This window comes from Verticillium dahliae, genomic scaffold (assembly GCF_000150675.1).
Source record: "Verticillium dahliae VdLs.17 supercont1.3 genomic scaffold, whole genome shotgun sequence".
Classification (NCBI taxonomy): Eukaryota; Fungi; Ascomycota; class Sordariomycetes; order Glomerellales; family Plectosphaerellaceae; genus Verticillium; species Verticillium dahliae.
In genome coordinates, this window is record NW_009276940.1 from 1363455 (window position 1) to 1391447 (window position 27993).

General features: G+C 55.1%; 11 protein-coding genes across 11 annotated transcripts; 6 read left to right on the forward strand and 5 right to left on the reverse strand.

The window, feature by feature from the left end:
• Positions 1-343: 343 nt before the first annotated feature.
• On the reverse strand, positions 344-1705 carry VDAG_02061 (uncharacterized protein; the record flags this gene model as incomplete). The annotated part of the gene is made up of 1 exon (XM_009658090.1): positions 344-1705. The coding sequence occupies one exon, from the start codon at positions 1703-1705 to the stop codon at positions 344-346; it is 1362 nt and encodes a 453-aa protein (XP_009656385.1).
• Positions 1706-2675: 970 nt separating this feature from the next.
• VDAG_02062 (translation initiation inhibitor) lies at positions 2676-3678 on the reverse strand (the record flags this gene model as incomplete). Its single annotated transcript, XM_009658091.1, has 3 exons — positions 2676-3329; positions 3392-3483; positions 3540-3678. 3 exons carry the CDS (start codon positions 3676-3678, stop codon positions 3096-3098), a joined length of 465 nt encoding a protein of 154 aa, XP_009656386.1. The 3' UTR covers positions 2676-3095.
• A 1648-nt stretch (positions 3679-5326) lies between these two features.
• VDAG_02063 (L-amino-acid oxidase) lies at positions 5327-7366 on the forward strand (the record flags this gene model as incomplete). Its single annotated transcript, XM_009658092.1, has 1 exon — positions 5327-7366. The coding sequence occupies one exon, from the start codon at positions 5327-5329 to the stop codon at positions 7364-7366; it is 2040 nt and encodes a 679-aa protein (XP_009656387.1).
• Positions 7367-7693: 327 nt separating this feature from the next.
• VDAG_02064 (uncharacterized protein) lies at positions 7694-8738 on the reverse strand (the record flags this gene model as incomplete). The annotated part of the gene is made up of 2 exons (XM_009658093.1): positions 8630-8738; positions 7694-8572 (listed from the first exon to the last, which is right to left on the reverse strand). Exons 1-2 carry the CDS (start codon positions 8660-8662, stop codon positions 7694-7696), a joined length of 912 nt encoding a protein of 303 aa, XP_009656388.1. The 5' UTR covers positions 8663-8738.
• Positions 8739-9714: 976 nt separating this feature from the next.
• VDAG_02065 (TRI14 protein) lies at positions 9715-10932 on the forward strand (the record flags this gene model as incomplete). The annotated part of the gene is made up of 3 exons (XM_009658094.1): positions 9715-9726; positions 9860-10016; positions 10062-10932. 3 exons carry the CDS (start codon positions 9715-9717, stop codon positions 10469-10471), a joined length of 579 nt encoding a protein of 192 aa, XP_009656389.1. The 3' UTR covers positions 10472-10932.
• Positions 10933-11977: 1045 nt separating this feature from the next.
• On the forward strand, positions 11978-13614 carry VDAG_02066 (uncharacterized protein; the record flags this gene model as incomplete). Its single annotated transcript, XM_009658095.1, has 3 exons — positions 11978-12194; positions 12370-12677; positions 12790-13614. The coding sequence occupies 3 exons, from the start codon at positions 11978-11980 to the stop codon at positions 13612-13614; spliced, it is 1350 nt and encodes a 449-aa protein (XP_009656390.1).
• A 1574-nt stretch (positions 13615-15188) lies between these two features.
• VDAG_02067 (uncharacterized protein) lies at positions 15189-15961 on the forward strand (the record flags this gene model as incomplete). Its single annotated transcript, XM_009658096.1, has 2 exons — positions 15189-15384; positions 15442-15961. The coding sequence occupies exons 1-2, from the start codon at positions 15272-15274 to the stop codon at positions 15959-15961; spliced, it is 633 nt and encodes a 210-aa protein (XP_009656391.1). The 5' UTR covers positions 15189-15271.
• A 2186-nt stretch (positions 15962-18147) lies between these two features.
• Positions 18148-20162, forward strand: VDAG_02068 (zinc/iron transporter protein; the record flags this gene model as incomplete). The annotated part of the gene is made up of 4 exons (XM_009658097.1): positions 18148-18482; positions 18535-18636; positions 18690-19525; positions 19579-20162. Exons 1-4 carry the CDS (start codon positions 18310-18312, stop codon positions 20160-20162), a joined length of 1695 nt encoding a protein of 564 aa, XP_009656392.1. The 5' UTR covers positions 18148-18309.
• A 248-nt stretch (positions 20163-20410) lies between these two features.
• VDAG_02069 (glutamyl-tRNA(Gln) amidotransferase subunit A) lies at positions 20411-22132 on the reverse strand (the record flags this gene model as incomplete). Its single annotated transcript, XM_009658098.1, has 3 exons — positions 20411-20797; positions 20850-21790; positions 21877-22132. 3 exons carry the CDS (start codon positions 22130-22132, stop codon positions 20630-20632), a joined length of 1365 nt encoding a protein of 454 aa, XP_009656393.1. The 3' UTR covers positions 20411-20629.
• Positions 22133-23135: 1003 nt separating this feature from the next.
• Positions 23136-23966, reverse strand: VDAG_02070 (uncharacterized protein; the record flags this gene model as incomplete). The annotated part of the gene is made up of 3 exons (XM_009658099.1): positions 23136-23330; positions 23380-23850; positions 23919-23966. The coding sequence occupies 3 exons, from the start codon at positions 23964-23966 to the stop codon at positions 23136-23138; spliced, it is 714 nt and encodes a 237-aa protein (XP_009656394.1).
• A 2191-nt stretch (positions 23967-26157) lies between these two features.
• On the forward strand, positions 26158-27990 carry VDAG_02071 (glucans biosynthesis glucosyltransferase H; the record flags this gene model as incomplete). The annotated part of the gene is made up of 2 exons (XM_009658100.1): positions 26158-26814; positions 26917-27990. The coding sequence occupies 2 exons, from the start codon at positions 26158-26160 to the stop codon at positions 27988-27990; spliced, it is 1731 nt and encodes a 576-aa protein (XP_009656395.1).
• Positions 27991-27993: the final 3 nt, after the last annotated feature.

The window sequence follows — 27993 nt, forward strand, 5'->3', positions numbered from 1 at the left end:
AAAAGCACTCTCAAGCTGATCCAGGAGTGTGTTTTCTGTGATTCTCTGAATTTATTGCTTGTTCGTCGTCTCTGAAGAGTCGAAAGTCTATGTCGAGGTCAGTATCTACATGCGTGGTTCCGCGGTTGCATTGCCGCCCGAGGACGGCGCTCCTTTCGAGCCACACACCGCGCCACCCATGCTTGGTCGTCGATGCGTGGCGGATCAGGACGGCGACCAGGTGAACCAAGCTGTCTGTCTATCAAATCAAAGTCGAAAACGCTTGATTATACAAAAAGGAGGGGGAAAAAAAAGAAAATAGAAAAAAAAGAACGCCCGTGCCGTCCCTATGTCTCTATCGTCCTCATTTATCGTCCGTCTTCTTCATGTCACGGCCGACGCCGGCCTCGAGCTTCCAGACGCCGTTGCACAGCAGCCTGCCATCCTTGTCCGTCTCCCAGAAACTGTCGGGAATGGCCGTGTAGTGGGGGCGCGGGTAGCCGGGCTTGTCGTTGTCGTCGCGGAACTCGTGACTCTCGGTGGTGGGCGCGTCGATGAGGCCGTTCTTGTCAAAGACGGAGGCGACCATGAGCCACTCGTCGTCCTTCTTCAGCATGTGGATGGCGAGGGCCTCCTTGCCGGCGAGGGCGTGCCAGGGCGACGTGACGTCGGTGCCGGTGCGGGCCCAGGGGCCGTCCTCGCCGCGGCGCGTGTCCTTCTGGTCAAACTCAAACTTTTCCTGCTCGTTGAGCACGGCCATGTTAACCTTCTGCTTGCCCCTCATCAGGAGCCAGGCCATGGTGACGTCCTCGCCGGCGATGACGTGGAACTTGTCCTGCAGCACGGGCAGCAGCTGGACAATGTCCCAGGTGACGGTGTAGATGGCGCCGTGCGGGAAGGACGTCTTGTGGTACGAGTCGTAGTAGAACTGGCCAATGACGGTGTAGTCGACGGTCGAGACGAGCGTCGTGTTGCCGGCCTGGGCCTCGAGCCGCGGCAGGATCTGGCGGTCGTAGTAGCCGCGGGCGTTGACCCAGAGGTCCGTGTCCATTTTGGTGACAAACTCGTACTTGCGCGGGCTCTTCTCGACGAGCCAGCGGTAAAATTCAATCGTCTTGACCGTGTTGGCGGTAAAGTCGTCTTCCTGCAGGTGGTCGAGCACGATGAGGTCGCCGTAGGTGCGGTTCTCCTGGCGGATGATGTCCATCCAGCGAGGACCCGGGTTCGAGATGACGAAGCGCTGGTCCATGGGCACGTCCTTGTAGAGCTTCATCCACGTGTAGCGGATGAGCATCCTCCTCTTGAGATCCCAGGCCGAGCAGATGACGGCGCCGAGCCACGGGCGCTGGTGGCCGTCGTCGTGGGGCGGGTTGTCCATGGGCGAGTAGGGGAACTTTTCGAGCTTGTACTTGGGGTCGCGGCGGATGCCGTCGGAGGCGCGGACGCCGTGGACGAGGGCGTCCATTTCGGGAGGCACCCATTCGCGGAGCTCGCCCTCGGCGAGGACGACGGATGTGTCGGGGTAGGGCGGCGGCGGCTTGACCTTGCCCGTCTTGGAGTAGAGGGGAGGCAGACGGGTGCTGCTGTGGAGGTGCATGCCCAGCAGGATGAGGGCCACAGCGACGAAGCTGCTAAGCATGACCCAATATCGCGTCGTCGTCATGCGAGAGCGAGCGACGGATGCGCCGCGTACGCTCTCGTAAATCCAGGATCGCCTAGCCGCCATGACTGTTTGACAGACCGCGTGTGGTCTGAACTCGAAGGAACGAACGAACAAAACGAGTAAAAGAGTGTGTGGGATATTCTGGTCTGGCTGCGTCCTGATCAGAGTAAAGAGGCGCACACGCAGTCAAGCAGACAACAGAAACAACGTGGCAAGGAGGCGCGAGGGAGGCGGGCGGCGGCGGCGGCGGGGAGGGGGGAGGGAATACACAACAATAAAAGCAGACGGATTCGTGAGCAAGTCTTTGAGTTTTTGCCCCGTGCCGCCCCCTGAGCAGAGTGGTCCAGGTGTAGGTAGGTACTATGTACATGTAATCTGCCAAGTCCAGGCGCCAGTGGAAGGATCGGGTGGAAAGGCCCCACTCTCGTATCCATCGAAGAAGGCTTGTCGCTAGCCTCGACCTCTTCTGGTTGGTCCTTGTCATTCCAGGGCTGAACTGAGGCCCCCTTCAGTGCATCCTCCGCTGTATTCGCTGCCTAGTGCCGCCCGAAGCATCTCTAAAATTGGCATCCAGATCTAACATTTTAGGTAAGGTACTATGTACCTACCTTAGGTAGGTACCCTGCAGCCGAACAGCGCCCGATTGCCCGGATAAGGCGGCGGCAGCCGAAAGAGCAGAGCAGAAGCACCAGCTGGTTGCTACCTGGCGCCATGTCGCTGCGGTCGCTCGCCATCGTGCGCCACAGTATCGTTTTATCAATCTTGGGGGCTTGGAACCAGTAATGACCATGGACTGTACATATACCTAGGTAGACAAGGTCAAGGGATGGTTAAGGTTCGTTCCACAACATCATGGCATCCCGGCCTACTGGTGCAGGTGGGACGAACAACCATGTACTATGTATTCACTCACCTCAGGGTCCGAAACCCACCACGAGCCTGCTGCCGAAGGGACCCCTTTATTCATTATTCACGTACCACGCGGCAGAGAAAAAACCGGCACACAAGGCAGTGTGGTGTACATGTACAGTATACTTGTCGAGGGTGGTCCGAGCTGCTCCCTCCTCATTTTCTACTCGGCACCCCAATACTTCCCGAAGCCACAGCGCTCATTCCTGCCGCCAGAAGACGAACAAGGACTGCTCCATGCCTCTACCAGTGCTTACATGCCTAACTTAGGTACCTAGGTAGGTTGGGAACAAAGACGGCTATTTCCCCGAGACATCACCACATAACTTCGCAATGCGCCCAAGGCCATGCTGGTGCTCCGTGAAGCTATTCCTATAACGGTGCAGTCCAATCGGCAATTGCCTCTTTCACAGTGTACGGGCCTGGTTTCAGCTCAGTCATGCATTCCGTCATCATTGAATCGCATGCATCTTTCAATCGCAGTGGACAACCCTGTTACACTTGAGCCAGACACATGATGCGACCGACCAAGCCCAAAGCCTTATTAGCAGTGAGGACGCGCCACCACAGCTTCAATCTCCACCAGAAAGTTGCCTGGCAGCTTGCCCGCCTGGATGGTCGTTCGTGCCGGCTTCGGGTTGGGCAGCAGCTTGCCGTACACGCCGTTCATCGCAGCAAAATCGTCCATGTTGGCGAGGAACACCGTCGTTTTGATGGCCATGTCCCACGACGTGCCCGCTTCTTCCAGGATGAGCCCGATATTGTTGATGACAGCAGCCTGCTGTCCGTCAGTCATCAAAGCGTAGAGAGGACAACCACATAGGGCTGGTGGTGACCTACCGTCTGGGCTTCAATGCCTTCAGGGATCGTGCCATTGACAGAGGGGATCGTGCCACTGGTGTAGACAATATCTTTGGTCATGACACCGCCGGCTGAAGAGAGTAAGTACCCGACGAGCCCTGTTGGAAATAAGATCAAACAAACGTACACAAGATGGGGCCCTGAGATCCAAGGTGCGTAATGGGAGACTTGGATCGTGACTGAAGGAGTGTCGAAGGTGCAGCAAATGCCGACCCAGCAGCAACGAGAAGCAACGCTGCCGTCTTGAGAATCGCCGTTCCGAACATTTCGACTTGTTGCTAGTCTTGATATGAGCCAAATGGAAGGAGTGAAATGGAAATGACAATCTCAATTCTGCTGACAATAAGAACCTCTGCGATGCTTGCCTCAAGTCATTACTGAAGGTGACGTGCTTGTTTAAATATGATCCTTTTTCTTGTCTGCAAGAAGCTTGCAAGTCTATGAGCTCCGATCGGAGACGTCGTCAACCCCTCCATTCTGAAGACAATGTTGCGATCGCCAACCTCGTACAATCGTTATCAGCTTTGCCAAGAAAGTTGGCGGCATCGATTCCCACCGAACCCCGCGCCCTGGCGCATAGCACAAGGCGAAGACTTCACGCCCTTCGCCGACATGATTCTTTCCCACTTTTGTGCATTAATCTCTCAATCTAGAAGGTGACTTATCTGATAATTGTCCGGAGTCTGAACCCTACAGAACTGCTGAATCATCGGTCTACCGTGGCATCCGTCAGATCGCCGCGTTTGGCTTCGAACTCGGGGGCCTCTTAGCCCACCCACAATTAACAGCTGAGCCGAGATGTCCCAGAGACAGCAGTTCCAACCCCTCGGGTCTGTTATCTTTGCGCAGAGTCTGCTGGATCCGAACCGATTGAACCGTCTTGTTGATGACCCCGCGGGGGTGAGGAATACTCACTCCGGCTGTGCCGTGACTCGAACCATTTTGCTATCGCTCCAGCCGCCAAGCTGGACATCTCAAGGAGCGGTATGTCAGTTGACCAGAATGACACGCCGTCATGACCAATGCAGATCACAAGCGAGTTCTTTCTATCGCGACGTTTTTGATCAGAAATTCTGCTCGAGATGTCGTAGCTAAGTTACTGACTCAGTCCGTCATTTAAGGCCCGGAATCTAGACTCAGCAAAGCAAGCTCGCTCTCCACCCAAGGCTCTGCAAGGCTGGACAATATTTGTGGACTTCACCTATTTCTACGAATTGTGAGAGCGGTGCTGCCATCATCTCAGAGACGGACGAGGCAGCAAGCAGCAGTTGAAACCTGAACCAGCACGTGGCGCCACGTGCTGTGAAGTCCGTTGCCTCTTTTCTCCTTCCTGATGGAGATGTCGGGTATTCTATGGCTACCCCGCGTTCCAAGCCGGCGACTAGACACAGATGATCATCCTGATAGGAAAGCGTGGTGGTTTGTCTTTATCGCTGCAAGTGCCTCTTGGTGTTATCGCTGCATGGATCCTTCGAGTATACCCGACCAATGGTACGAGTAATCTTCATGATAAGCCTCACCGACACAAACCGAGACTGGAGGAAAACATCAGCATTGAATACCAGGCTTGTCAAAATGCGTAGTCATAACGAGATCGGAACTTATCTCGTAGTGGCCAGCCTCGTGGCGTGTCGGAGCGGAGCCGACCAGCCTCCGTCCGACGTGACCCTTCTCAGGCCAGCGATTGCAACATCTGCATTAGCCTCGCTGACTACTCTTGGTAACGAGATGTCAGAGCTGCAAATTGTGATTGAGAGCTGCTTTGTGGCGGCCAAAGGTCGTAAACATGATCGCCGGGCATCGGCCACAGACAACGATATAAGACATCACTGCCGGCGCCCTTCATGATATTGGAACTTGGTCGATATCCTCACTTGTTCCAGTCTCTCAATAGCAGCTCGAACGAAATCCAAAATGTTGAGCCCTCAAGCCGCCTCGATCCTGGTTCTTGCCCTCAGCAGCGGGGTCTTGTCAAGTCCAGCATTGAGATCTCAAGACACCATCCGCTTCCATGGCCTTGACGGTGTCTCGTCAGAGTCAGTGCATAATATCCACGTCACCTACGAGGACAACTTTCCCCACGGCAATGTTCACATTGTGTACGGCGAATGTAACCCCAAGAGCACCAACCACTATCAGCACGAAGTAGCCTCTCTGTTCACGAGACGGGAGGCTGCCCCAGACCGCCTGGTATGGGTGGTTCCCCACGATGTCAGGCAAGAAGGCTGTCTTCATGCCTACTCCGAGGGCCGTCTGCTTGGTCGTTCCGAGCCCATCAGCTTCTCTGACCCGCTTCGAAAGCGCCAGACCCTGCACGAGACGGGTGATTCCAACGGGCTTTGGTTCAACGGCGTCAAGTACTTGAACTCGACCAAGAAGGCCTCTCTGTCTACGGCCGAAGCCAAGAGCAAGAAGATCGCCATTGTCGGCGGTGGCATGGCTGGACTCATGACGAGTCTGCTCTTGACCTCAGCTGGCATCACTGATTGGCATATTATTGAGTCTACCGCCCGCGTGGGCGGCCGTGTTCGCACCAAGTATCTCAACGGCACTGGACCCAACGACTACCAATATCAGGAGATGGGCCCCATGCGATTCCCCGTGTCAGTCAAATACACAGACACCAACGAGACCCTCGACATTCAGGACCACAAGATGGTCTTCCAGCTGGCCGATGTGCTCAACGAGATGAACGGCAATGACTCGGATTTAGCCGTCAAGTTCATCCCCTGGATCCAGAGCAGCCCCAACACGCCAACAAACTCACGCGGATATCGTCTACCGAACGGTCACATTCCCAGCAGCGCCCAGGCTGCTGCCAGCCCAGACATGATCCCCAAGGCGGCCAATGCATCTGACCCCGAAGGTGCCGAGCTGGGCGGCAAGTTCCTCGAACGCCTGCTCGACATGTCACCGGAGCGCATGCGCAACATTTCCACGAACGTGTTCCAAGCCCACCGCGACGCCATTGACAGGGGCCTCTTCAGCTGGTCCGAGGCCGCCTACCTCAAGTACCAGCTTGGCCTGGATGGAGACACTGTGGACTTTGTCGGCGGCATAGGCAACTCGCCCATGTGGGGTGACTGGTATGACAATGTCTACTTCTCGGCCACCACCTGGCGCACCATTGACAAGGGCCTCGACTCGCTCCCGCGGGCTTTCGCGCCTCATGTCGAGGGAAAGATTACGTACGGCCGAAAGGTCGACGGGCTTCAGTACAACGAGACGACGTCCAAGGTGGCGCTCACCTGGAGAGAAAGCCCCCTTGACAAGGTACCCAAGAGTGACGAGTATGACTATGCAGTCGTGGCCGTTCCATTTTCCAAGGTCAGGCTCTGGAGGACTCCTACCTACTCCAGCCTACTTTCGAGAGCCATCTCCACCTTGAATTACGCCCAGTCTTGCAAGGTCGCTCTGCACTACGAGACCCGCTTCTGGGAGCACCAGGAGAATCCCATTTTCGGAGGCTGCGGGTCGACCGATATCCCCGGAGTCGGCTCCGTCTGCTACCCCGCATACAAGATCAACTCCACCGGGCCCGGTGTCATTTTGGGCTCCTACACTTCCGGCACGGCGGCGCGGTCCGTCGCTGCACTCAGCGAAGAGGACCACGTCGCCCTTATCCAGCGCGCCATGGTGGAGGTCCACGGCGAAATCGCCAACGAGCAGTGGACCGGTTCCTACGATCGTCAATGCTGGGAGGTGGACGAGCACCAGGCCGGCGCATGGGCGTCCCCCACCGTCGGCCAGCAGGAGCTGTTCATTCCTGCGTACCACAAGACCGAGATGAACACCATTTTCGTCGGTGAGCACACCAGCATAACGCATGCCTGGATCTTTTCAGCCCTTGAATCTGCTGTGCGGGGAACCACGCAGCTACTTTTGGATCTCGGTCTCGTCGATGAGGCGAAGGAGATTGTTGACACCTGGATGGCGCGCTGGATCACGGTATAGAGAAGGTCTCGGAATTTTGGACGTTAGAGCCATGTAGCAGCGGAAATCGCATACACGTCATGGCAGTTTTATGAAAGAAGAGTACATATAGAATAATTGTTGGTCAGAGCAGTGGACTTCATGGTGGGGTAAAGAAGTGAGATACTCAGGATAAAATCGCTATTACTTGATCGGTTGAAAGTTTTCAGTCTGTCGTCATTTGATGTCAATTGTGCAAAAGATATATTCCAAACCATACAGTTGCCGAATGAGGAAAGGGTTAGACTTGACGATTAAGTTGACATTGTTCATTATCATGACTGGGTATTGAAGTCCCTACATATTCGCTTAAGCGTTCTGCTTGATGTGAGTCTTCACATAATCCTCCAACTCCTGCCCAGAGAGACCCTTGAGACCAAGAAGCTCGTTGTCGACATTCTGGAAGCTAGGGCCGTACGACTCGGTGGTGGCGCCATGCACAATGTAGTTGAACCAGACCCAACCCTCAAAGATACCCTTGCTGAGAGCCTCGTCTGACTTGGCCTTGAGCTCGCTGCTGTCGATTGCGGGGGTGCTCCAGCTGCCTGGGATAGCCTCCTGCGCCCACTGGGCGACCTGGCTGTTGGAGAGCTTGGCGTCCTCGATGCGCACGCTTCGGTTCGCCGTTGCCTCGGGGTTCTTGAGGACGCCGACGACAGCCTTGCCGATCGTCTCCAGGCGGGTGACGCTGATAGGCAGCTTGCCTCCGTTGTACTGGTTGACAACCTTCTCCTTGACGTTGAGCAGGCTGCCGTAGGCGATGCCCCAGTCGAGGAAGAGGTTGGTGTAGACGAATGTGTAGGAGAGAGGGGTGTTCTTGGCCTTCTCGACGAGGAGTTCTTCCGTCTTGATCTTCTCGGCGAAGACGGGAAGCTGGCGTGCCAGGGCGTTCTGGTGATCGCAGCCAAAGTTGGAAGGGATGAAGCGCTGGACGCCGGCCTCGACCGCCGCCTCGACAAGGTTGCGCTGGGGCTCACCCACCGCGGGGGCGCCGAGGGTGGAGACGACGGCGTCGATGCCAGCTAGCGCGGACTTCAGGGAAGCGGGGTCGTTGTAGTCGACGACAACCTCCTTGACCTTGTCTGCGAAGCCAGCAGGCACCTTGCCAGCAGCTCTGGTGAGGACGGTCACGTTGAAGCCAGCGTTGACGAGCTCTGTGAGAACAGGCTCACCGAGAGCACCGACGGCCTATGATGGACACTGGTTAGAAGCTGAAACGATCAGCTGCCGAGAGGAGAAACGTACGCCGGCGTGAGCGACATTCTTGATGGCAGACATATTGAGCAGACTGAGTAGGAAGGATCCTGGGTATCGTTGATGGAGGCGACGGATAGGCTGAATGAAGAAGTGTGTTTCCGAGGTGTTGAAGTGAGTATGATGATTGTAGGGCCGATTGAGTTTGGTGAATGGATGGGTTGACTCCTAATATAGGCATTCCCTCTCTCCCTCTGGCTGGACTTGGGAAGGGGGGATGGAGTTCGGCATCAAATCTCGTCATGTAAGCAGCTAATGGCGACGCGACCTATGCTCAAACCATGCTGAAATGGCAACTGCCGGTCTGGGTCCAGCCCATCTTCGTCGGCGTCTCCATTTGACGAGGGAATCCTAAAGCAAGACCGGAATGGCGTGTCAAGCAAGCTTCGCTCAGCTTCCAACGTGGGACGCCCCACCTGCGCAAGTGTGACTGATGAAAGCATCGGTCACCGTCGGAGGATTTCCAATCCCGCCTGTTTCATTATTACGAGTTCTACTGGTAGCTTCTCGAGCCTGCCAACGCAGGAGAAGGCGGGGCAGCCACCATCTGTTTGGTCAAGGGACATTCCGAGCATGATCAAGGGAGCTTGACCAAGGCTTCGTTCCGATGGATTTGACAGCAAGAGCCCCATCTGATTATCAACACCACGCGAGCCCCACTTGGTTGGCGTGCCGGGTCCGGAGTCAAACTGGTCCCGGGTTTTTACGAAGATGGAACGTGACGCAAGACGATGATGTGAGTAGCGATTGCGATGGCGGGAGGCGGGGGAGCGGGAGGCGCGACCTCTGAAGATCTCCCTGATCCAGCTGTCCGTATAAAAGAGATTGCTTGGCATCATGCAAGGGGGACCGCGCGAGGTCTCACAAGGCTGCATGGGTCAATCTCGACGGCGCAAACCTGTACTACTTGCCTGCCTTACCATACACCAAAGCATTTTCGCTTAATAATCATTCGCCGTCACGCATCGTTCCTTGTGGTCGTTTTCCCTTCAGTGCTGGCCAGGTTGTGCGACTGGAGGTCAAAGGCGATCTCACGATCGATGCTTTCCAGCTATACCCAGAAAATACCGATTTTGATGCCAAGCGCTGTGTGGCGTATTTCAGGCGGGTTATACATCATATAACACCTGGCCCCGTACTACCCCTGTTGACCTTACATTCAGTGTCCTCTATAACGCCACTGTTGCAGGATAGGACCCTAACAAGAATTCTGTCGTTGAGACCCTCACAGTCCCGGGACTCAGTGGAAACCCTCTCCTGCACTCGAATGGCGTTCAGGTCGATCCCCGGGATCGGCTCTTCATCGTGATTGACGCCGGCTCATCCTTCGAAACTGGAGGCCAAAACATTTCGGGCGACAACTTTCTCGTCAAATACGGTCCACAGGACGATCGGGTCCTTTGAAAAACGAATCTGATTGCAGTCACATATGGTGTCTACAGTGGGTACCCGGACGTTGAGCACGATGAGCTGGGCAATGCCTTTGTGCTCGGCACTTGCTCAAACAGCATCATCCGCGTCAACGCCGATGGAAAGCAGGCCACGCCTTGGTACCTTGCAACCCTGCCCGATCACACAGTCCACGGCTACAGTGGCATCGTCAACATTGGCAAGAATCTGATAGTCAGCGACAATATGGATGGACAGCTCTACAAGTTTAACATTCGCGCTCAGAAGGGCACTCCCGTCAGAATCCCACTGTCGTCTGGGAACGGTCCGATCGGTATCAACCTGGACGGCGCCTACCTGCCTCATCGTTACTCGGACAGGGCTCTTCTCATCTCCGACAACGTCAACGGAACCTATGTTCTCCGCTCATCGGATGGCAAGTGAAACACTGCCGAGAACCTTGGAGTGATTCCCAACAGTTTTCTCTCCGAGGGGGTACTACGGTGGCCTTTCTTCAGATTGGCGAGTCGATCTATGCCGTCACCGAGTTCTTCGGTGATGCGCGGGTGCCAGGCACTCTTGCTGGAAACAGGATGAGCTTTCCCCTGATTGACATTACGCCTCAGGTAGAGAATTTGCTCAGGTAGATCCATCATCTGCGAAAAGTTCAATCTGCCCGCTCTAGGAGACACAATGGGCAGGTTTGCGTTTACTCTGCCTACGGTACTCTTACGGCCATGTACATAAACTGTCGCCTGGAACATTTTTGGTCACATCTTGCCACGCCAGTAGGCCTGTACATCTTGGCTCGCAAATGCAGATTTGGTAATCGTTCTTACCTCAACGAAGTAATAGGTTGAGGTTGGAAAACAATAGTCACTTCAAATTTATCACAGGGTCATCTTGGAAAGACACATGACGTAAGCCAACCGATGTCGAGTGAGGGTTTTGGACATGGCGAGAAAGTGAATTCCTCCATACGGAACCAACGATCAACCCCAGCCAACTTATCTAACCGACTCCCGGGTGTCGGAATTTGGCTCAGCAACAATCACATGCTATGACGGATGCCATCGTAAGTCTGCAGTGTGGCGATCGCGGCTTAAGATCATCTTCAAAACTCCTGGTAAGCTGGGCTGGCAGTACCACGGTCATATGAAGTAAAAGCGAACATGGAAGCTAGAATGTGCATAGCATTGACAACTAGAATGGCAAACTTCCCGTTTTTGAGCCAATGACTATGGCGAATGAAAATTGGGCAGGCGGGTGTAGGACTTTATGGACAAAGAGGAAATGGCCGTGTCCTTATTCTTTACTGGTTTCAGCCATCCCAGTGTCGTGCTCGGGCTTTGGACCTTTTCTCTGTGATGAAATTTCGAGTCCTCCTCTCTTCAGAAATGGCACTACAGAGAAAATCTATTCTATGAATACCTTTGTAGATGCCTTGTTTTAGGGGAGCAAATGTGGCTGCGGCTTTAACCTCTGAAAGGGCGATCCTCGTGCACGTTCAGTACTGAACGCAGTTCTTTGCGAGCGATGTTGGGATATGGGCTGCTTTGTTTATGGCACCAGAATACCGTCATCGCGAGGTAGTCTGATAGAGAAAAGTAGAAAGTGACAAAGTATGAAAGATATCCCACAGTGTACCTGCTCAAGGATTGTGAGCAAGCTAACCTGCCAAACGATTAAATGACAAGCGCGTCGCGTATCGGTGAATGCGCAGACAACTGAAAGAAAAACAATAGACAAACCGCTCCTGCCGTTGTATGGAGAAATACAGCTACATAGAAAGATTGTTTGTGCCTGGATTTCTACGCACTTACCAAACTCCCAACCTAGACCCATCACCTCCTGCAACCAGCACCCCCAACCCGCCAACACAACCGCTGGCGTTATCAGCGTCACCAACACCGCAATAACATCAGATCACGCCGGATTCGTCATTGAAAGATGCCTAAGCAGAATACTGGTTCCCGCAAGGGCTCTGCCCAGAGCAAAGACTTAGGCCCGCATGCCGTCCAGATTGAACCCGACGCCGAGTACATGCGGTACCTCACCAGGCTGACCTCAAGCAGCCCTGAGCTGAAGAAGGGAGGCTACATCATAAAGCAGCTCTCCATCAATGATCTCGAGGCCAAGAATCGCTGCCAACGGTGCGATTCGCGTTGTGAGTTTCCATCTGTCTTCTGTGCCTTCCTTCCTGATGCGTCCATGGATGGCGTGGGTCATTTCGTGTCACGAAATACCACGAAACGCCACGAAATGCGGCTTACCATCGACTTTCGTATCGTGGAGTCTCTTTCCTAAAAGAGTCGAGCTAATTTTTTGACGACGAAAAACAGGCGTCTGCAAGAAGCCCATTGCCGCCACCGTTTCTGTCGCTCAGAACGTGGCTGATACCCTTCCTAATGTTCGCGTCTTTGATGCCGCTGTTAGCGGCAGTGCTGGCAGCAAGGGACGGTCTACTCCTCGCAAGAATGAAAGCACTCGCGTCAAGTCGTGCCCCAGCAACACCGGCGAGAACTCTGCCAAACTCAGCACCAACGCTCTCGGAAAGCAGGTTGCTCAGGATATCAACGAACATCAGAAGGAGCACCAGGGAGAGGGCAAGTTCAGATGTAACTGGCACAGCGGTGAGATCAAGAACAAGGTAAGTGACGTTGTCCATGAACATTCTTTGTCCTCTTTTGCCAAAGCGAGAGAAACCTGTACCCACTTGATCGTGGTCTCTGGAAATGCGCAGACGCTGAGGATACTTCCAGGTCTGGACTTGCTGCAACCAGCATGTCTCCCAGCCCGGTTGCATGCACGACAACGAGCACCTTCCCCGCGAGTTCAGCCTGAAGGAGATGACCGTCCGCTTCCAGTGCTACAACACCCCGCGTGCCCACGAGTACTTTCGCAGCCCGAAGCTCATCCGCAGTGCCGTCGCTCTCGACTGCGAGATGGGCACTGCCTTTGACAATGAGCCCCAGCTCGTTCGCGTCACCCTCATTGACTACTTCACGGCCGAGGTCCTCATCAACCACCTCGTCTGGCCCGACGTCAACATGGCCCACCTCAACACCCAGTATTCGGGCGTCACCTGGCCGCAACTGAAGCAGGCCCAGCGCGATGGCCTCTGCATCATGGGCACCGGCATTGCTCGCCTCCAGATTCTCAAGTACATCGGACCCCAGACCATTGTCGTCGTCCATGGAGGCAACTCGGACCTGTCTGCCCTCAACTGGATCCACCCCGTCATCGTCGACTCGTACCTTGTCGAGGCTGCTTACCAGAAGGCCAAGCGGGAGCAGGAGGAGGCCGACCGCGAGTCTGCCGAGGCTGAGCGTCAGTGGCTCGAGGGCGGCCCTGGCCCGTCTGCTGATGCCGGAAAGGTTGACGAGAAGAAGGAGAAGAAACAGCAGTCGTCGCAGCGTGGCAAGCTCAGCCTCAAGAGCCTGGCTCAGGAGAGACTCGGTCGCCAGATTCAGATGGGTCGCGGACACGACAGCCTCGAAGACGCCATGGCTGCTCGGGACCTTGTGCACTGGCATGTTCAGCGTCTCATTAAACAAGCTGAGGAAGACGCCGCTGGTGTCGTCTAAGAGGGGTGAGATTGATGGCAGTGCACTGCCCGGGCATGAAGCCGGGTCGCTTCTCAGAGTGGAAGTGCAGTGCGTTTGCATGATTGCGGAGACTTGTTGCTCGGATCAAGCTGGATCGAAGGTCAGGTCAAGATAGCTTGGAGGGTTTGCCATGTGCTCCGTAGTCGTTGTTTACCTTCAGTCAGTCGGCGTTGACGACGAGGGGCAGGTCTGTCAACCCTGGGAGGCTTGCTAGGCGGTCTCGTTTGTAGACCGAACCCTCAATTTGACCTGACTGATCCATCATTGTCTTTGCAAGTGATTTGACACACCAGATGTCTGCAATCTCAGTCACGTTGGTGAAAAGGACTTGATCTGCATTTAGGCCCATCATAACAACATCAAAGTGGCTCCATTTGCCCAGAAGCCAAGACCGGAACTTGCCCACTTTTACCATGTGCCATAGTGTCCGAAGACCTTGAAAAGGACTTCGAAGGGTCTGCTCGTTGTATCACCTTCCCATGCCAGCTATGAGGGTGGGCAGAGCTTTCGCTAGTCGCATCCACTGCTAGCTCGACTGTTTGTGATACGTGGGGGCATCTCTTTTCAAGCACAGTGATGGGCTGAAGATTGAATCCCTGGGCATGATGACTTGGCTGAGGACTATGGTTTCGTATTCTGCAGCAATCATTATCCGGCAACCGTGAGCCGAGTCAGAATCGCCAACAAGGGCCGTCGAGGTTAGACGAGTCCATGTGTAGACCCAGGCGAGGCTCTCGTCTGTCAGGATTGAAAGGATCAGAACTAGTAAGGGCCAAGACGATCGACACGACCTGCTGGCTGAACAAAACGGCTGGTGGCAACGAGGCTGGCCGGCTGAAGAGGTGAGCAGGCTCATTTCCATCAAGGTTGACTCGTATGGGGGCCGCAACTAGGGAGGGGGCGAGGCCCGTTATGAGGAGCTTTTCTCACAACCACCGACAGTGACCAGAGGCAGAATGACGACAAGCTACCTAGGCCGAGCAGAAGTCGGCATTGGTGTGGTGGTTGGTGGATGCACCATGTCCGAAAGCGGGAAGAGACCCTCCATCCTCCTCGTGAGGACCCTGATGGCCCGGATGGGGAGACGGACTGGAGCCACTGCCAAGACCACCCGCTCCCTCCAGCTTGAGGGCCCTGATCCTGAGAATTCGATCCTGGTCGATTTAGCAGCTGAATTGAACGGGTGGCAAGGTAGCAATGCCTTGCTTCGAAGCATGAGGCGACATATGGGCCAATAGGACCCTGGTGGGCTCATCTGTGCAACCAGACACTTACTTGCTCACGTCTCGATTCCAATGTCTCTATCCCGGACCGGGGCCGACGCACATCGCATCAGGGAATCGAGGCGCTTCGTTCTGATGCCAAGCAATCCGCCCGCATTCTGACTACAAGGTCTCATCCTGGTACAAGGCGTTGGCACCACTCTCAGCATGGCCCGGCGCCGTCCAGCCACAGCTCGTGGCACAAGCGTACCTTGAATATAAAGCTCTGGCGCACTCGGTAACTCTTCTGCCTGACTCTCTTGCTTCTCACCTTCACATTCGTTTCCCACCGAAGAGTCTGCATTCGCTTGGACCTGTACAATCAATCCACAACAGCCCATTCCACCTTACACTGATACCCTACCACCATCAACATGAAGGCTGCTCAGATCCTCGCCCTCATGGGCCTTGCTTCCGTCTCGGTTGCTCAGTCTCTGCCCCCCGCGCCCACCGAGTCCATCGGTTGCGTGCCCCACGACGACCACTGGTGAGTTTGTTCCAGCCTCACAACACTTGTCTCACAGGAGATGCTGACTTTTGCCAGGCACTGCGAGGGCCCTGCCCCCACTAACGCTGCCGTCGACTCGGCCGTCGCCTCTTCCGCCGCCGCCGTCACCACCACCACCGCCGCCGCCGAGGACCACGACCACGACCATGATCACGACCATGATCACGACCACGACCACGAGTCTCACGGCTCCGAGTCTCTCCACCCCTCGCTCCCTCCCTCTCCCACCGCCTCCACCGGCTGCGAGCCCCACGGCGACCACTGGCACTGCGAGGCCGCTGTCGAGACGGGCGCCCAGGTGACCACCTCCGCCTCGGCTTCCGTCCACCCCGACCTCCCCCCTGCGCCCACCCAGTCCGTCGGCTGCGAGCCCCACGGCGACCATTGGCACTGCGAGGGCCCTGCCCCTGCGTCCAACGCCACGACCTCGTCCGCCGGCACCACCGGTGACGATGCTGCCGCCTCCTCCACCCCCTCCGACGTCACCGAGGCCGGTGCCGCCAACGTCGCCGCCGGCATGGGTGTCGTCGCTGTCGCCGCCCTGCTCGCCCTGTAAGCGGAAGACGAGGAATCGGCATGTCTTGTGTCTGTTGTTTTTGGTCTGCAAAATACTGCAAATCGTGCAGCATGTAATGCGATGGGAATGAAAAAATGAGCCGAGGCTCTGGGGCAACGTTTTGTCTTCTTCTTTTCTGTAGGTCGAGATTCTGTGTTGCCTTTTCTTCCTGTGAAGGCATGCTCGGCCTGTACATTACGGATCGACCGAATATTAGAACCATAGAATGAATTGGGCGTGGCCCTTGCATAACATGTCACGAGGCCGTGTGCGAAGATGATGCGCTGTGAGTTCAACCACTACAACACAAGCTGATGTGGTGTGTCTGATCCACGCCACAGCGAACCAGTGAGTAGCCAGCAGGGAGTATGGTCTTTGCAAACGGAAGAAAGGCTATGAACATGCACAGCCAAGTTGGTTTCTATGGACGCAGTAGAGTATAGCCTTGCGAAGTGTGTCTCCAATACCCTCGCCCACGCTCACTTGCTGCAGTGCCCTATGAAGAGCACCAGCCACAACCGCGTGACTTCGGTGGACACGGCATCGTGTAGCAGAGCACGAGTCGGGAGAATACATGGCGAGTTATAGGCTTCAGGATAAGCTTAAAAGTAGGGTACAACTCTCTTTGAGACATACTTTTGGTTCCATTCGCGGAAAAGGTGTCCCTCTGTTTGCCTGTCTCCTCATCGGTTCTCACGACCAGACACGGCCAGACCACAGGCTAAGCGAGAGCGGCCTCTGCCCGACCGCATCGACAGGCCCTCGTGGTCAACCGAGCTTGATTAACCAACACCCATCTTGGTGAGCCAGGTCTCCGCCGCACACAGCACTGGGCCGTCCTTCATCGCACCTCAGGCGAGGGTCAACAGGCGGTGGAGGAGGTGAGGTCGAATGTGGGGTTTGTGAGACTAGCGCGGCCATCAAGGTTCTCGGAAGGGGAAGGCGACGCGGGATTTAAGCTTGGCCGGCAGGAGTGGAGCAGCCGTGTGTTGGCTGCTCTTGCCAGATCCATCCATCTAGAGTTAAGGTTAAGGTCAGTGGCATCTTTCTGTCGGCTTCACAATGCCGCATGTAGAGGACCTCACGCGATGGGCTGAGTACCTATGGAATGAGACAATTCTAGTATGGCCTATCCGCACTGTTACTCAAGGCACTTGATCTCAGATACCTGAGGTAGGCATTCTAAATCGATGCCACCCCAAGCGCAGGAAGTCAGCAACATGACGCGCTTGCCATTTGCGCGGGCAAGAGGCTGGAAGTGGAACCTGCCCAGAGAAAGGCAGGCCATCCGGGTCCTCACCCACATCCAGATGGGCAACAGCGACCGACGAAAGTGGGATGTGGATCCAGATCGTGGCCATCAAGGTTGCCGCCCGGCCCTCAACTCGAGATGCGCACACACTGACCTCTGGCTTTTGCTGCCTTGTCATCTTTTGTTTTTCCTAACCCGCTGTTCTGGAAAACCCGGCGCCTTGGCACCATCCATCGCGGACTCGAGGCCGTCGGCCACATGCTGCGTGTCACCGTACCGCACCACCACCGCAGCCCGCCCCGGCTCGATGGCACACTTCGGCCTCTCTCCTCTGTCTGTTCTCTTTCTCTCTTCTCTACCTTGGCTCACAGTCCCAGGTGCCAGACCGACAACGTGCCTCAACGTCCTTCGACAGGATCCTAGACTAGACCCTGACCCTAGACAGTCGGCCGCCGTCGACTCGCCTCCTCTACCCCTTGTCCCTGTCAACGGTCTTTCCGATTTTGTCACTCGACCAGCTTCGAATCCGTCCTGCCTCGATCTCGCTTCTTCCCTCGCACGAAAGTACCGAGGCCTCGACACACTCAAGCCCGCCCTTCTCCCCGCCCGCCCGCCGCCGCCGGCACACAATCCGTTGATCAATCTTTCTATCCATCCTGCAAGCATCACTCCGCCCCAGCCTTGCTTGTGCTGCCGCCCCCCCTCCATTGACGTTGGTCCCTCATCCCTCATCCCGCGTCGACAACCGGTATCCATCAGGCCCATTGAACCCTCAAGGTGTTGGCGCCGTGAGAAACCTCGACTCTGGCAAAGAAAACCCTGCCAACCATCATCGTCCCACTGACGGAGCACTCGCCGCTTGATACGACCTACTAAAGGATCCTCGCACCTGCTGAATCGTGCCTTACACTTTGCATCATCATCCGCACCTGCATTGCCCGACTGCAGACCGCCTGCCACCTCACGTGGAACCCTGACCGCTTTGCCTCGCACCTCATCGTGAGAGCTCAGTCATCCCGTGTCTCTCGGCTCCCTATCTTATCTCCTCCTCCTCCGCTCTCCTCCTCCTCGTCTGCCTGTGCCCATTCTTGACGCCATGGCTCGACTTCATGTCTCGGCCCTCGCTGCCGCCGCTGGCCTCGTGGCTAGTGTTGCCGCCTCGGCACACGTTGTTGCTCGCGAGACACCAGCCCCCCGTGTAGCTGCGAGACAAGCTGCCGTTCCCGATGTGTCAGCCATATCACAATGTGAGGTTGTCGCCAGCACACAGTAGGTTCATCACGATACCCTTGGAAGATGGAACTGTACTCATCTTCATCAGGTACTGCACCGGCGACAACACAGAGTTCAGGGTTGTTGCGACGCCTACCACTGGTGACCTTCCCAGCTCATACACCGGATGTCACGCTCATGACACCGACCTGTAAGTCCTGCCCTCGGATCGTCCTATCTGGCTCGATGCTAACTCTGCCCCAGGTACTGCTTCTATGAAGGTGGTGCAGAGGTCCAGGTTGTCCTGGCCAGTGCTACCGTTGCGCCGGAAACGGAGGCATCCACCGCAGAAGCGGCTCCGACTGTTTTGACGAGCTGTCACCCCCACGAGGCCGCCGTCTACTGTATGCACGGCACCACCGAGTACTCCATGGACACTACGGCAACGGCGACGCAAGACATTCCCGCACAGTTTACCGACTGTCACTCTCACGGCACGGAGCTCTTCTGCGTTGATGAGGCCGGGGCCGATGTTCAGGCTGTTGCTGAGGGTCAAGAGGCTAGCGCCGACGAGAGTGCCAGCGGCGACCCTCAGGGCGAGAACTGCCACTTCCACGCCGGTGTCGAGCACTGCGTCAGCCCTGGCGAGAGCGAGAGCGGTGGCACACGGTCCTGCGAGAGGGTCGACCGTGACTACGACATCCCCCTGCGTGTAGGCCTGCTCTTTGTCATTCTCGTGACCAGCGCCATTGCTGTCTTTGGTCCTATTTTCCTCATGCGTGTGCTGCCGTCGAAACTGCACGTCATCTTCCTCATCATCAAGCAGTTCGGCACCGGTGTTATCATCTCGACCGCCTTTGTCCACCTGTACACCCACGCGCAACTCATGTTTGCTAATCCCTGCCTGGGTTCGCTCGGCTACGAGGGTACCACATCCGCCATTGTCATGGCTGGCATCTTCCTCTCGTTCCTCGTCGAGTACATCGGCCAGCGCATCGTCAAGAGGAAGCTTGCTGAAGGGCCAGATGCCAAATCTTGGTTCCGGCCAGAAACTGTGAGCATCATGGTGCTGGAGGCTGGAATTCTGTTCCACTCGATCCGTAAGTTGCTCGACGTGCGAAATCTTGCAGGACGTTTCGCTCACACCATGTAGTCATCGGTATCACCCTGGTCGTCACTGGGGACAGCTTCTTCCGTACGCTCCTCATCGTCATCATTTTCCACCAGATGTTTGAGGGCCTCGCCCTCGGCAGCCGCATTGCCGCTCTCGGCACTGTATCCCCTGTTCACGCGGCCTCTGGCCATGGTCACGGCCACGGGTCAACTCAAGTCGCCCAGACTAAGAGCGCCAGCGACACGGACCCTGCCATTACTCCCTCGGCCGACGCATCCGACCACTCGACAACCGACTCTCTCAAGCCCGCCTACTACTCTCTCAAGAAGAAGTGTCTTCTCGCTAGTGCCTTTGCGCTCATCACTCCCCTTGGCATGGCCATCGGTATCGCCGTCCTCGACTTTTTTAACGGCAACGACCCCGACACCATCGTCGCCATCGGCACTCTCGACGCCCTGTCGGCGGGTATCCTTGTCTGGGTTGGCCTTGTCGAGATGTGGGCCGAGGACTGGATGTACCCCAACTCGGAGCTTATGAACTCGAGCCCCATTGTCACGGCTCTTTCGTTGTTCGGTCTCATGGCTGGCATGGCGCTCATGAGCTTCCTCGGAAAGTGGGCTTAGACGGCATGGCAACCTCTATCTTTAAGAGTCCCGCCTTGGAACGACCTGAATGCAGGAAAAGATGGGGAGGATGGTTTGGGAAGAATGGATTGTTGTGATTTGAATATCCGGTAATGACTCATATAGATGCCGGTCTACGGGCCGCAATGATACCACTTGCATGGAATGGTATCGCTTTGTCACCAGTTCGGGCTCTGCTGCCTGTTTTTGCGTGATGCTACTGTGACGGATATCGTACCACCTGGTCAGATGGGGTACGCTCCTTATCTTGATACATGGACTAGGTATACACATATGGTATGCTACTAGGGTTATCATTACGAAGACCGTCTTGCAAATGCAATCCATCACCATGATGAAGACCAAGTGAATTGACGGAGTCATGTATGCCTGACGCACGACAATGGACAACGAACAGGGTGCTCCTTCGCCATTGTCTCAAGCGGCCATGTATAGGTGGTCAGGGGTTAGTTTGATGGCTTCCACCCACCCTCAGCCTCGAAGATCTCGCCGACCTTTTTGCTTACCTTGAGAAGATGCCTGTCGCGGTACCTCGGGGCTACCAGCGACACGCCGACGGGCATTCCACGGCCACCCTTGAATCCGGGGACATTGACAACCGGCGTATGAAGGGCCTAGCATTCGAGTCAGCGAGAGAGGCAGCTGCGCCAAGCGAAGCATACATACCGTCCAGATGACGTTGAACGCCGCGTTCCCTGTCCATTCGATGCCCTCGGGCGCTTCATCTGGCACACTCGGCACCAGGACGGCCGCGTACTTGCTCAGCATGGCATCCACCACGGGCCTTGCCGCCGCAATGCTGTCAAGGGCCTTGAGATGCTCTGCGCGTGAGGTTCTGCCTCTGTTCTCGACGTGTCCGATGAGAAGATGCGCAATCTTGTCTTTGCCGGCGCGATACTCTGGCAGAAATGCTGCTCGACCTTCGGCATCCAGCACCGTGGCGTGCCACTTGGGCAGATCCGCCAGGCTCTCGGGGAATGAGATTTCCTCGACGTTGGCGCCCTGCGCCCTCAGCAGCTCGACGGCACGCTGCAACGCCCCGACGGTCCCCGGCCCAGCATGCGGCCAGACCATGGTCTTGCACACGGCAAATCTGGCCCCCTGGACCTGAAAGCCCGTCGTCGTCTTCGCCGGTGGCCCCACGCCAGCTTCGTCGTCGTCGTCGTCGTCATCATCGTCCTCGAGCGCAAACACGTGGGCCATGAGCTCGAGGTCGGCCACGCCCCGCGCAAACACGCCCAGCGTGTCAAAGGTCAACGAGTACAGCTTCTGCCCCTCGCGCGACACGGCGCCCCACGTCGGCTTGAACGCGTACACGCCGTTGAAGGAGCCCGGCCGGATCATGCTGCCGCCCGTCTGCGTGCCCAGGGCGACGGCGCACTGGAAGTCGGCGACGGCGGCGCCCGAGCCGGCCGAGGAGCCGCCGGGCGTGCGCGACGGGTCGTGCGGGTTCGTCGTTGCCGGCCCGCGCGTCGTCGCTGCGAACTCTGTCGTCGTCGTCTTGCCGACGAGGAGGGCGCCGGCTTGGCGGAGGATGATGATGGAGGCGGCGTCTACGTGCGGTGCGTTGTCGGTGTACAGGGGCGAGTTGAACTGCGTGGGCATGTCTTTGGCGCGTCAGCTTGGGATTTTCGTCAGGAAAGGCGGCGTGCAACGATGGTGAGGACGAAAGAGGCAACGTAGGCTCTCTCACCTTTTGTGAAGATGACATCTTTGACGCCAATGGCCACGCCGTGCAGCGGGCCGCGTTCCTCGAGGGGCACTTGGTCCAGCCTTCTCGCCTCGGCCATGACTCGCTCGGGGTCGAGGTATGCCCAGGCCTTGACGACGGGGTCGCGTGCCTCGATGCGTGAGAGCAGCGAGCGAGCGTACTCCTCAATGGTGACTTGGCCGGACTGCACCTTGGCTGCGACCTCACTGGCTGTGAGCCGGTACAGGTCGTCGGCCATGGCGAGTATGATGATTTGGTAAGGTCCGGTTTGCTGGCTTGCGTCGGCACTGAACTGTGATCACGAGCCTGTCGACAGCTGCATGTGGGTGAGTCTGCATGAAAAGTTGCTCTTGCAGAGCGACGGCAGACAGACAGGACAGTCGTGCTTGTACAAGGGGCCAACTCGGTCGTGGCGTTCTGTGACGCCGCCGCACTCTCTCCCCGCGCGGAACCCCGCCGCCATCGGGGGGGTGTCCAAAACGTTATGTGCACGTCGCCCTGGACGCTGCCGACTGGCGGCGCCCCCCAGTGTTGGCGGCCTGCGATAAGCGGCATGTGTGTGGGCGTGGGGTGTTGTGTTCTCGCATGTGGGCCAATTACGCGATGCCGGCACCGGAATCCAGCGGTTGACAAGTGCTGGTGTAGCTTGGTGCTGAGTCTATCAACGGTGAAAATGCTCCATTCATCCCTGATCAAGGGAATCTGTGAACTTGGAGCGCAGTCAACCTGTTTCAACGCCATGTATTGGAGGAGGTCGTGTGTGGAAGAAAGGTGTGTATTGAGAAGCTATTCAGCAGGGCAGGAGGGTGCCGAGAACTTAGGTAGGTACCTTCAGGTGTTGATGGAACTCACCTGGTCAGTGGCATTCACCTGGTGCCAGGTGGCCCGTGCCCTGTTGCCTCCCATAGCTTAGTTCCAGGCACCCTCCGGCCCTGTAGAATAACTTCCTAATAACAACCCCTTTTCTCCAGACCACTACCAACATAAGGCACCTCAAGGTACCTACCTAGCGGTAGGTGAGCTAAGGTACCCAGGTACCTATGCGAGGCAGCACGTGCCACCAGGCGAGGCGAATAGCACTGACCACGTGAGTGCCACCACTAACATGTAACACCAAATACTGCCGCTCTTCCACTGTTTGGCGATGTAACAATGGATCTCCACGCTACCCTCCTCTACTATCTTGCCTGTGCTCGTACCACTGCCGCAAATATGCGGAATCTCGACTACATGTATTCAAGTCAAGCCTGACCTTCAGCCTCTCCCCTCTCTGCCCTGTTCGTTCTTCCAACCTCATCGTCGCCAGATGCCTCCAGGGTCTTTGGCTGCTCAGCAGGAAGGGCCTTGACCTTCAGGCTCGCATGGCCCGCAGTCAGCGCCAAAGCCAGCGCAGCGCAGACGGCGTACATGTAGAATATGGAAATGTGGTGCAACCCCTTCGTGTATACTGCCAGTATACTGTACCCCTTTTTCTTCAAGCTTTACGACGCCGGGCGCATACATTGAGATCGTCAGACTTGCCACCTCCTTTTCATCCATGTATCCACGCTGCGTCAGGTCGCGGCTAAGGGCATTCGACAGGATGGCACCCGAAACAACGAGCCCGAATGCGCCGCCAAGGGTCCTACCAATTTCCGCAGCCCTGTCGTCACGACTCGGTCCTCGCTTCGGCTGCTGGCGTACGTGTCCGCCAGCGTCGGCCGCAGCGTCAGTCCAATCTCCGCGCCTTCCTCGACGAGACTCTTTGTCAGTGCGCCGAGTCCGGTGTTGTATTTGAAAATGAAATGAGCTTAGACCCTGCGCAGAGAGTTCGCAGGACGAAGCCGACGAGGATGCACGGCATGTACCTCCCCACCGGCCCATGAGCTGTCCATCGAGGATAGAGCCAAAGGATGTGGTGCCAACGGTGGAAAGCATCAGGTCACCAGAGACCAGAGGCGCGTACGCGAGGACGGACTGAAAGTATATCGGCAGGTAGAAGAAGTTGCCGTAGTAATCGAAGCTGATGAGAGAAAGTTGCGTACGCCTAGGAGAAGGCGCAGTAGGGGCGGCGATGGAGACCCAGGGGGCATGTCAAGAAAGATGACCCTCGTCAAGGGAACAGTTCCAGCGGAGAGCAAAGTTGAAATTGCCTTAATCCGCCCGCATTCACTATACATTGGCTTTCTGAAGATTCTCAATCCCACTTGAGACGAAAAGTCTCATTCCCTTTGTAGAGCAGCGTATTGTATGCCGCCCGTCGTATTTGATCCAGCTTTCGTAATGTTGACAGTAAGCTTAGTACATGTACGTGAGGCGGAGAGACCCGAAGTGTACGGCCAACATGTCAAAGTACCCATGCCTTTGGACAGGGAACCATCATGATTAGCTTTCAGCATCCCAACCGTAACACTGAAAGATGACATTACATAGTTACAGGCAAAAGTTTCGATAGCCTGTCAGGTATCTTTAACCCCTATAAGTGGGGCACGCTTAGAGGGTACAACAGCTGGGGGTTCCATTTCTTGCACAAAATTATACCACCTTAATAAGGCTGGTCCATGAGCCAATGAGATATAGATAAATTGCCAGGGCAGTCGATGGGGAAGTCGATGAATAATAAGCCCCTAGTCGTGCCCTGGTCGGTACTGGGTGACTTCTCAAAGCTTACCACATACCACTGTAGGACTCGCCTTAGAAAGAGTTTATCCCTTTAAACCCGAAATTGATCTTAGGTATAACAAGCGCCCTATAAGCCTTACACTGCCTTCATAATTAAGTTTAGCGCCGCTACCTTTGCTACCTTACGTAGTACCTGGGACCTTACCTTAGTCTAACGTAATCCACCTAAGATCCTCACTATATACCCTAGTAGACCTAATATTATAGGTATTATAGCTTATTACTAATATACTATAGGGTAGGTCTATAACTTAGTTAGCTATCTAGCTCATTTTTGCTACGTTAGCTATGTCCTTCTAGTATATATTTTTTATACCTAAGATCAACTTCGGGTTTAAAGGGATGGTTTATACGACGTATGCAGGGATAACTCGTAGGAGTATAGAAACCTAGACCGACCTATCGCAATCTCACCTTAGGCAGTAAATATAGTACGAGGTGCCCTATGCATAAGGTGACCTATCTACTTCCTTAGGCGACCTCTTGGGTGACTGATATTAGTGGGGCGAACTGACCCGACCTATATAGGGCACTGAATTTAGGCTATCTAACTATAAGCTAGTAACCGACCCGCCCCTATAGTCTTTTTGCGTCTATGTAAAAGTATATAATTTAGAAGAGTAAATATAAATTAGATTATATAAGGAATAGGGGTTCTAGAGGACCTGAAATAGTAGAAGCCTCTCTTTAACTAAATACCCCTTATATATTGCATCTCTAGTCTTGATATCCTACTAGGTTATACTAGGAGAATGTAAATATGCTATATGTTGTCCCCTTATATATGACATTTACTAACTCAGATACCGTACTTATTCTATAGGTTGGCCCAGGTTTCTATTATGCATAGAAACGGCTACGGCTCTATTGCGGCTAGGAATAGAGTCGGGTCTTGGGGACCAGGCAGGCGTCTCGCCAGCAACATACGACAGAAGCTATATGGCTGTTCTGTAGGTGTAAGATAGATGAATTGCACTACCTGGGTTGGAAGGCCACGTAGGCATTGTATAGATATCCTTTCAGGCACGGGCCTACAGGTCAGACCACGTGCCCAAGTCGGCAGGGCCACAGGCCAGGCCACGTGCTAGGTTACAGGCGGCCTTAAGGCACGGCCACAGGGCAGGCCCTTCCTCCATTCCATTCGTATCAGTTTCCATATCCCCACCAGTTATCCCTGTACAAGGTAGGTCGTATAAACCATATTCACCTTTTAAAGCCTCCGCTGGATGAGCCTCTGGGAAACGAGCCAGTTGTGTCGGGGGCAAAACTAAGAGAATCCTCCGCTTGAGAAGCCTCTGGGAAACTGGGCAGTTTTGTCCCGGGCAAAACTAAGAGAATCCACAGAGTCGAATGATGAGAACAAGACTTCAAGTAAGTACTACAAGGGACCCTTGTCCTTATAAGCTTCGATATTATTTCCTGTCATCTACTCCAGCCCTAGCGTCGAGAGGTTGATACTCTCACCTTGACAATATTGGTACCCACGGAGCTCATTATTGAAAGACGCCTATAAGTATCCGCTGATCTGCTGGAGTGCGAACTGTGATCATGAAACACATACCTTGACGATGAACGGAACGGACAACAACTGAGCTATTGAAGATGAGCAACAACATCCTTACACCTATCCAAACGGCCGGCATGCCACTTTTCTATCGCCGTTTGATGGTCGCCGCCCTCAACATCACTTCGATATTCTATATATTATGGACTACCTTTGCTATGCTTCAACCAGGCGGCATTACAAACCTCGAAGCCTTCATCCTCTTCTGTACTTTTATCTGTGCACCTCCTTATATCATTCATACCTGGAACCACGTTATAGGACTATGCATCAGTACTTTTGGCGAGCCAGAAAAGTCTATATACCCCTATTTCAATGCTTCTGGTCCTCTCCCAGAAATCACCTCGAAAACGGCGTTGGTTATCTGTATGCGTAATGAAGACCCTATCCCGGTCTTTCAAGGCCTCTTGGCTATACAGGAAAGCCTACGCCGAATCAGCTACCTTCAGCACTTCCGCTTCGTTATACTCAGTGACACCAGTCGTCCGGATATAGCGGGAGTGGAAGACCAAGTCTTCGCTAGTATCAAAGACAGCCTCGGCATCGGCATGTATCGAGAGCCCCTTTACCGCCGCCGCATGAAGAATTCTGGCTATAAAGCCGGCAATATTATGGACTATGTTGTCAACTATGCCAAGGGCGATGATTTCATGGTTACGCTCGACTCTGATAGCGTGATGGGTGGAGACCTTCTGGTTCGTATGGTCTCAAGTATGGAACGATACCCTCAACTCGGCCTATTGCAATCCCAATTCCTTCATATTCCAGCCATCAGTACCTTTACCCGCATGGTACAGTTCGGAAGACGTCATGGCGTGCGTTTCCGTCATCTTGGGACTAGCTGGTGGTTTGGCGACTGCGGGCTTTACTGGGGCCACAACGCCATTATCCGGATAAAGGCCTTTCACGAGAACTGCATGCTTCCTGTTCTCAAAGGGAAGCCTCCGCTGGGGGGCCACATCCTTAGTCACGATGTCATCGAAGCTATTTTCATGCGCCGCGGTGGCTACGAAGTTCGTATGCTCCCTCTTCACGTCGAAAGCTACGAGACTAGCCCGCCCACCTTCATCGATTACCTGCGCCGTGAACATCGATGGTGCCAGGGCAGCATGCAGTACTGGTTCTTGCTGAAGGAGCCTGGCCTCGCGCCTGTCACCCTGTATCATGTGTACCACGTTCTTTCTTCATATATCAGCCCGGCTTGCAGGCTCCTATTAACCTTAGCTGGCATCGCTAAAGGGGTATCAGGCGGGTATAATGATGCCGAGTTCAAATACGACCCAACGCCGCAACTGCTCGTACTATGTATTGGCCTGATACCTAAGGTCGTCGGTATATTCGACAATGCTGGAAACTCTTTCGAACGCTATGGTGGCCACTTCCGCTGGACTGTCTCTGTCGTGCTGGAACTCATCATAATGACCTTTATCGGGCAAGCTATCGACGTAGCGATCCTGTTCTTCTTCTTCAGCATGCTGAGTGGCAAGTCTATAAACTGGGATGGCCAAAACCGGGGCCAGCTTGGCCTTAGCTGGCGTGAGACCTTTCGTGTCCTCTGGCCGCAAACACTACTCGGGCTTGGCATCGCTGGCATATTCTCTGTCAACTATTCTATGCCACGGCTTTGGTTTCTACCCTTCGTTGCCGGTCTCTGCCTTGTGCTACCTCTTACTGTCCTGACCGCATCGCCCCGTTTCAGCCAGTTTGTTATACAACTGCATCTGTTCATGGCCCCGGAAGAAAGCGATGTTCCACAGCTCTTGTCTCTACTAGTTGCGCCAGAAATTGTTTCCGCTGGCAAGGCCGTAGCTTTGTCTAGGGAGCGTATGAGACTAGCTCAGAAGGGGTACATCGGCTCAACCCTAGAGTAATGA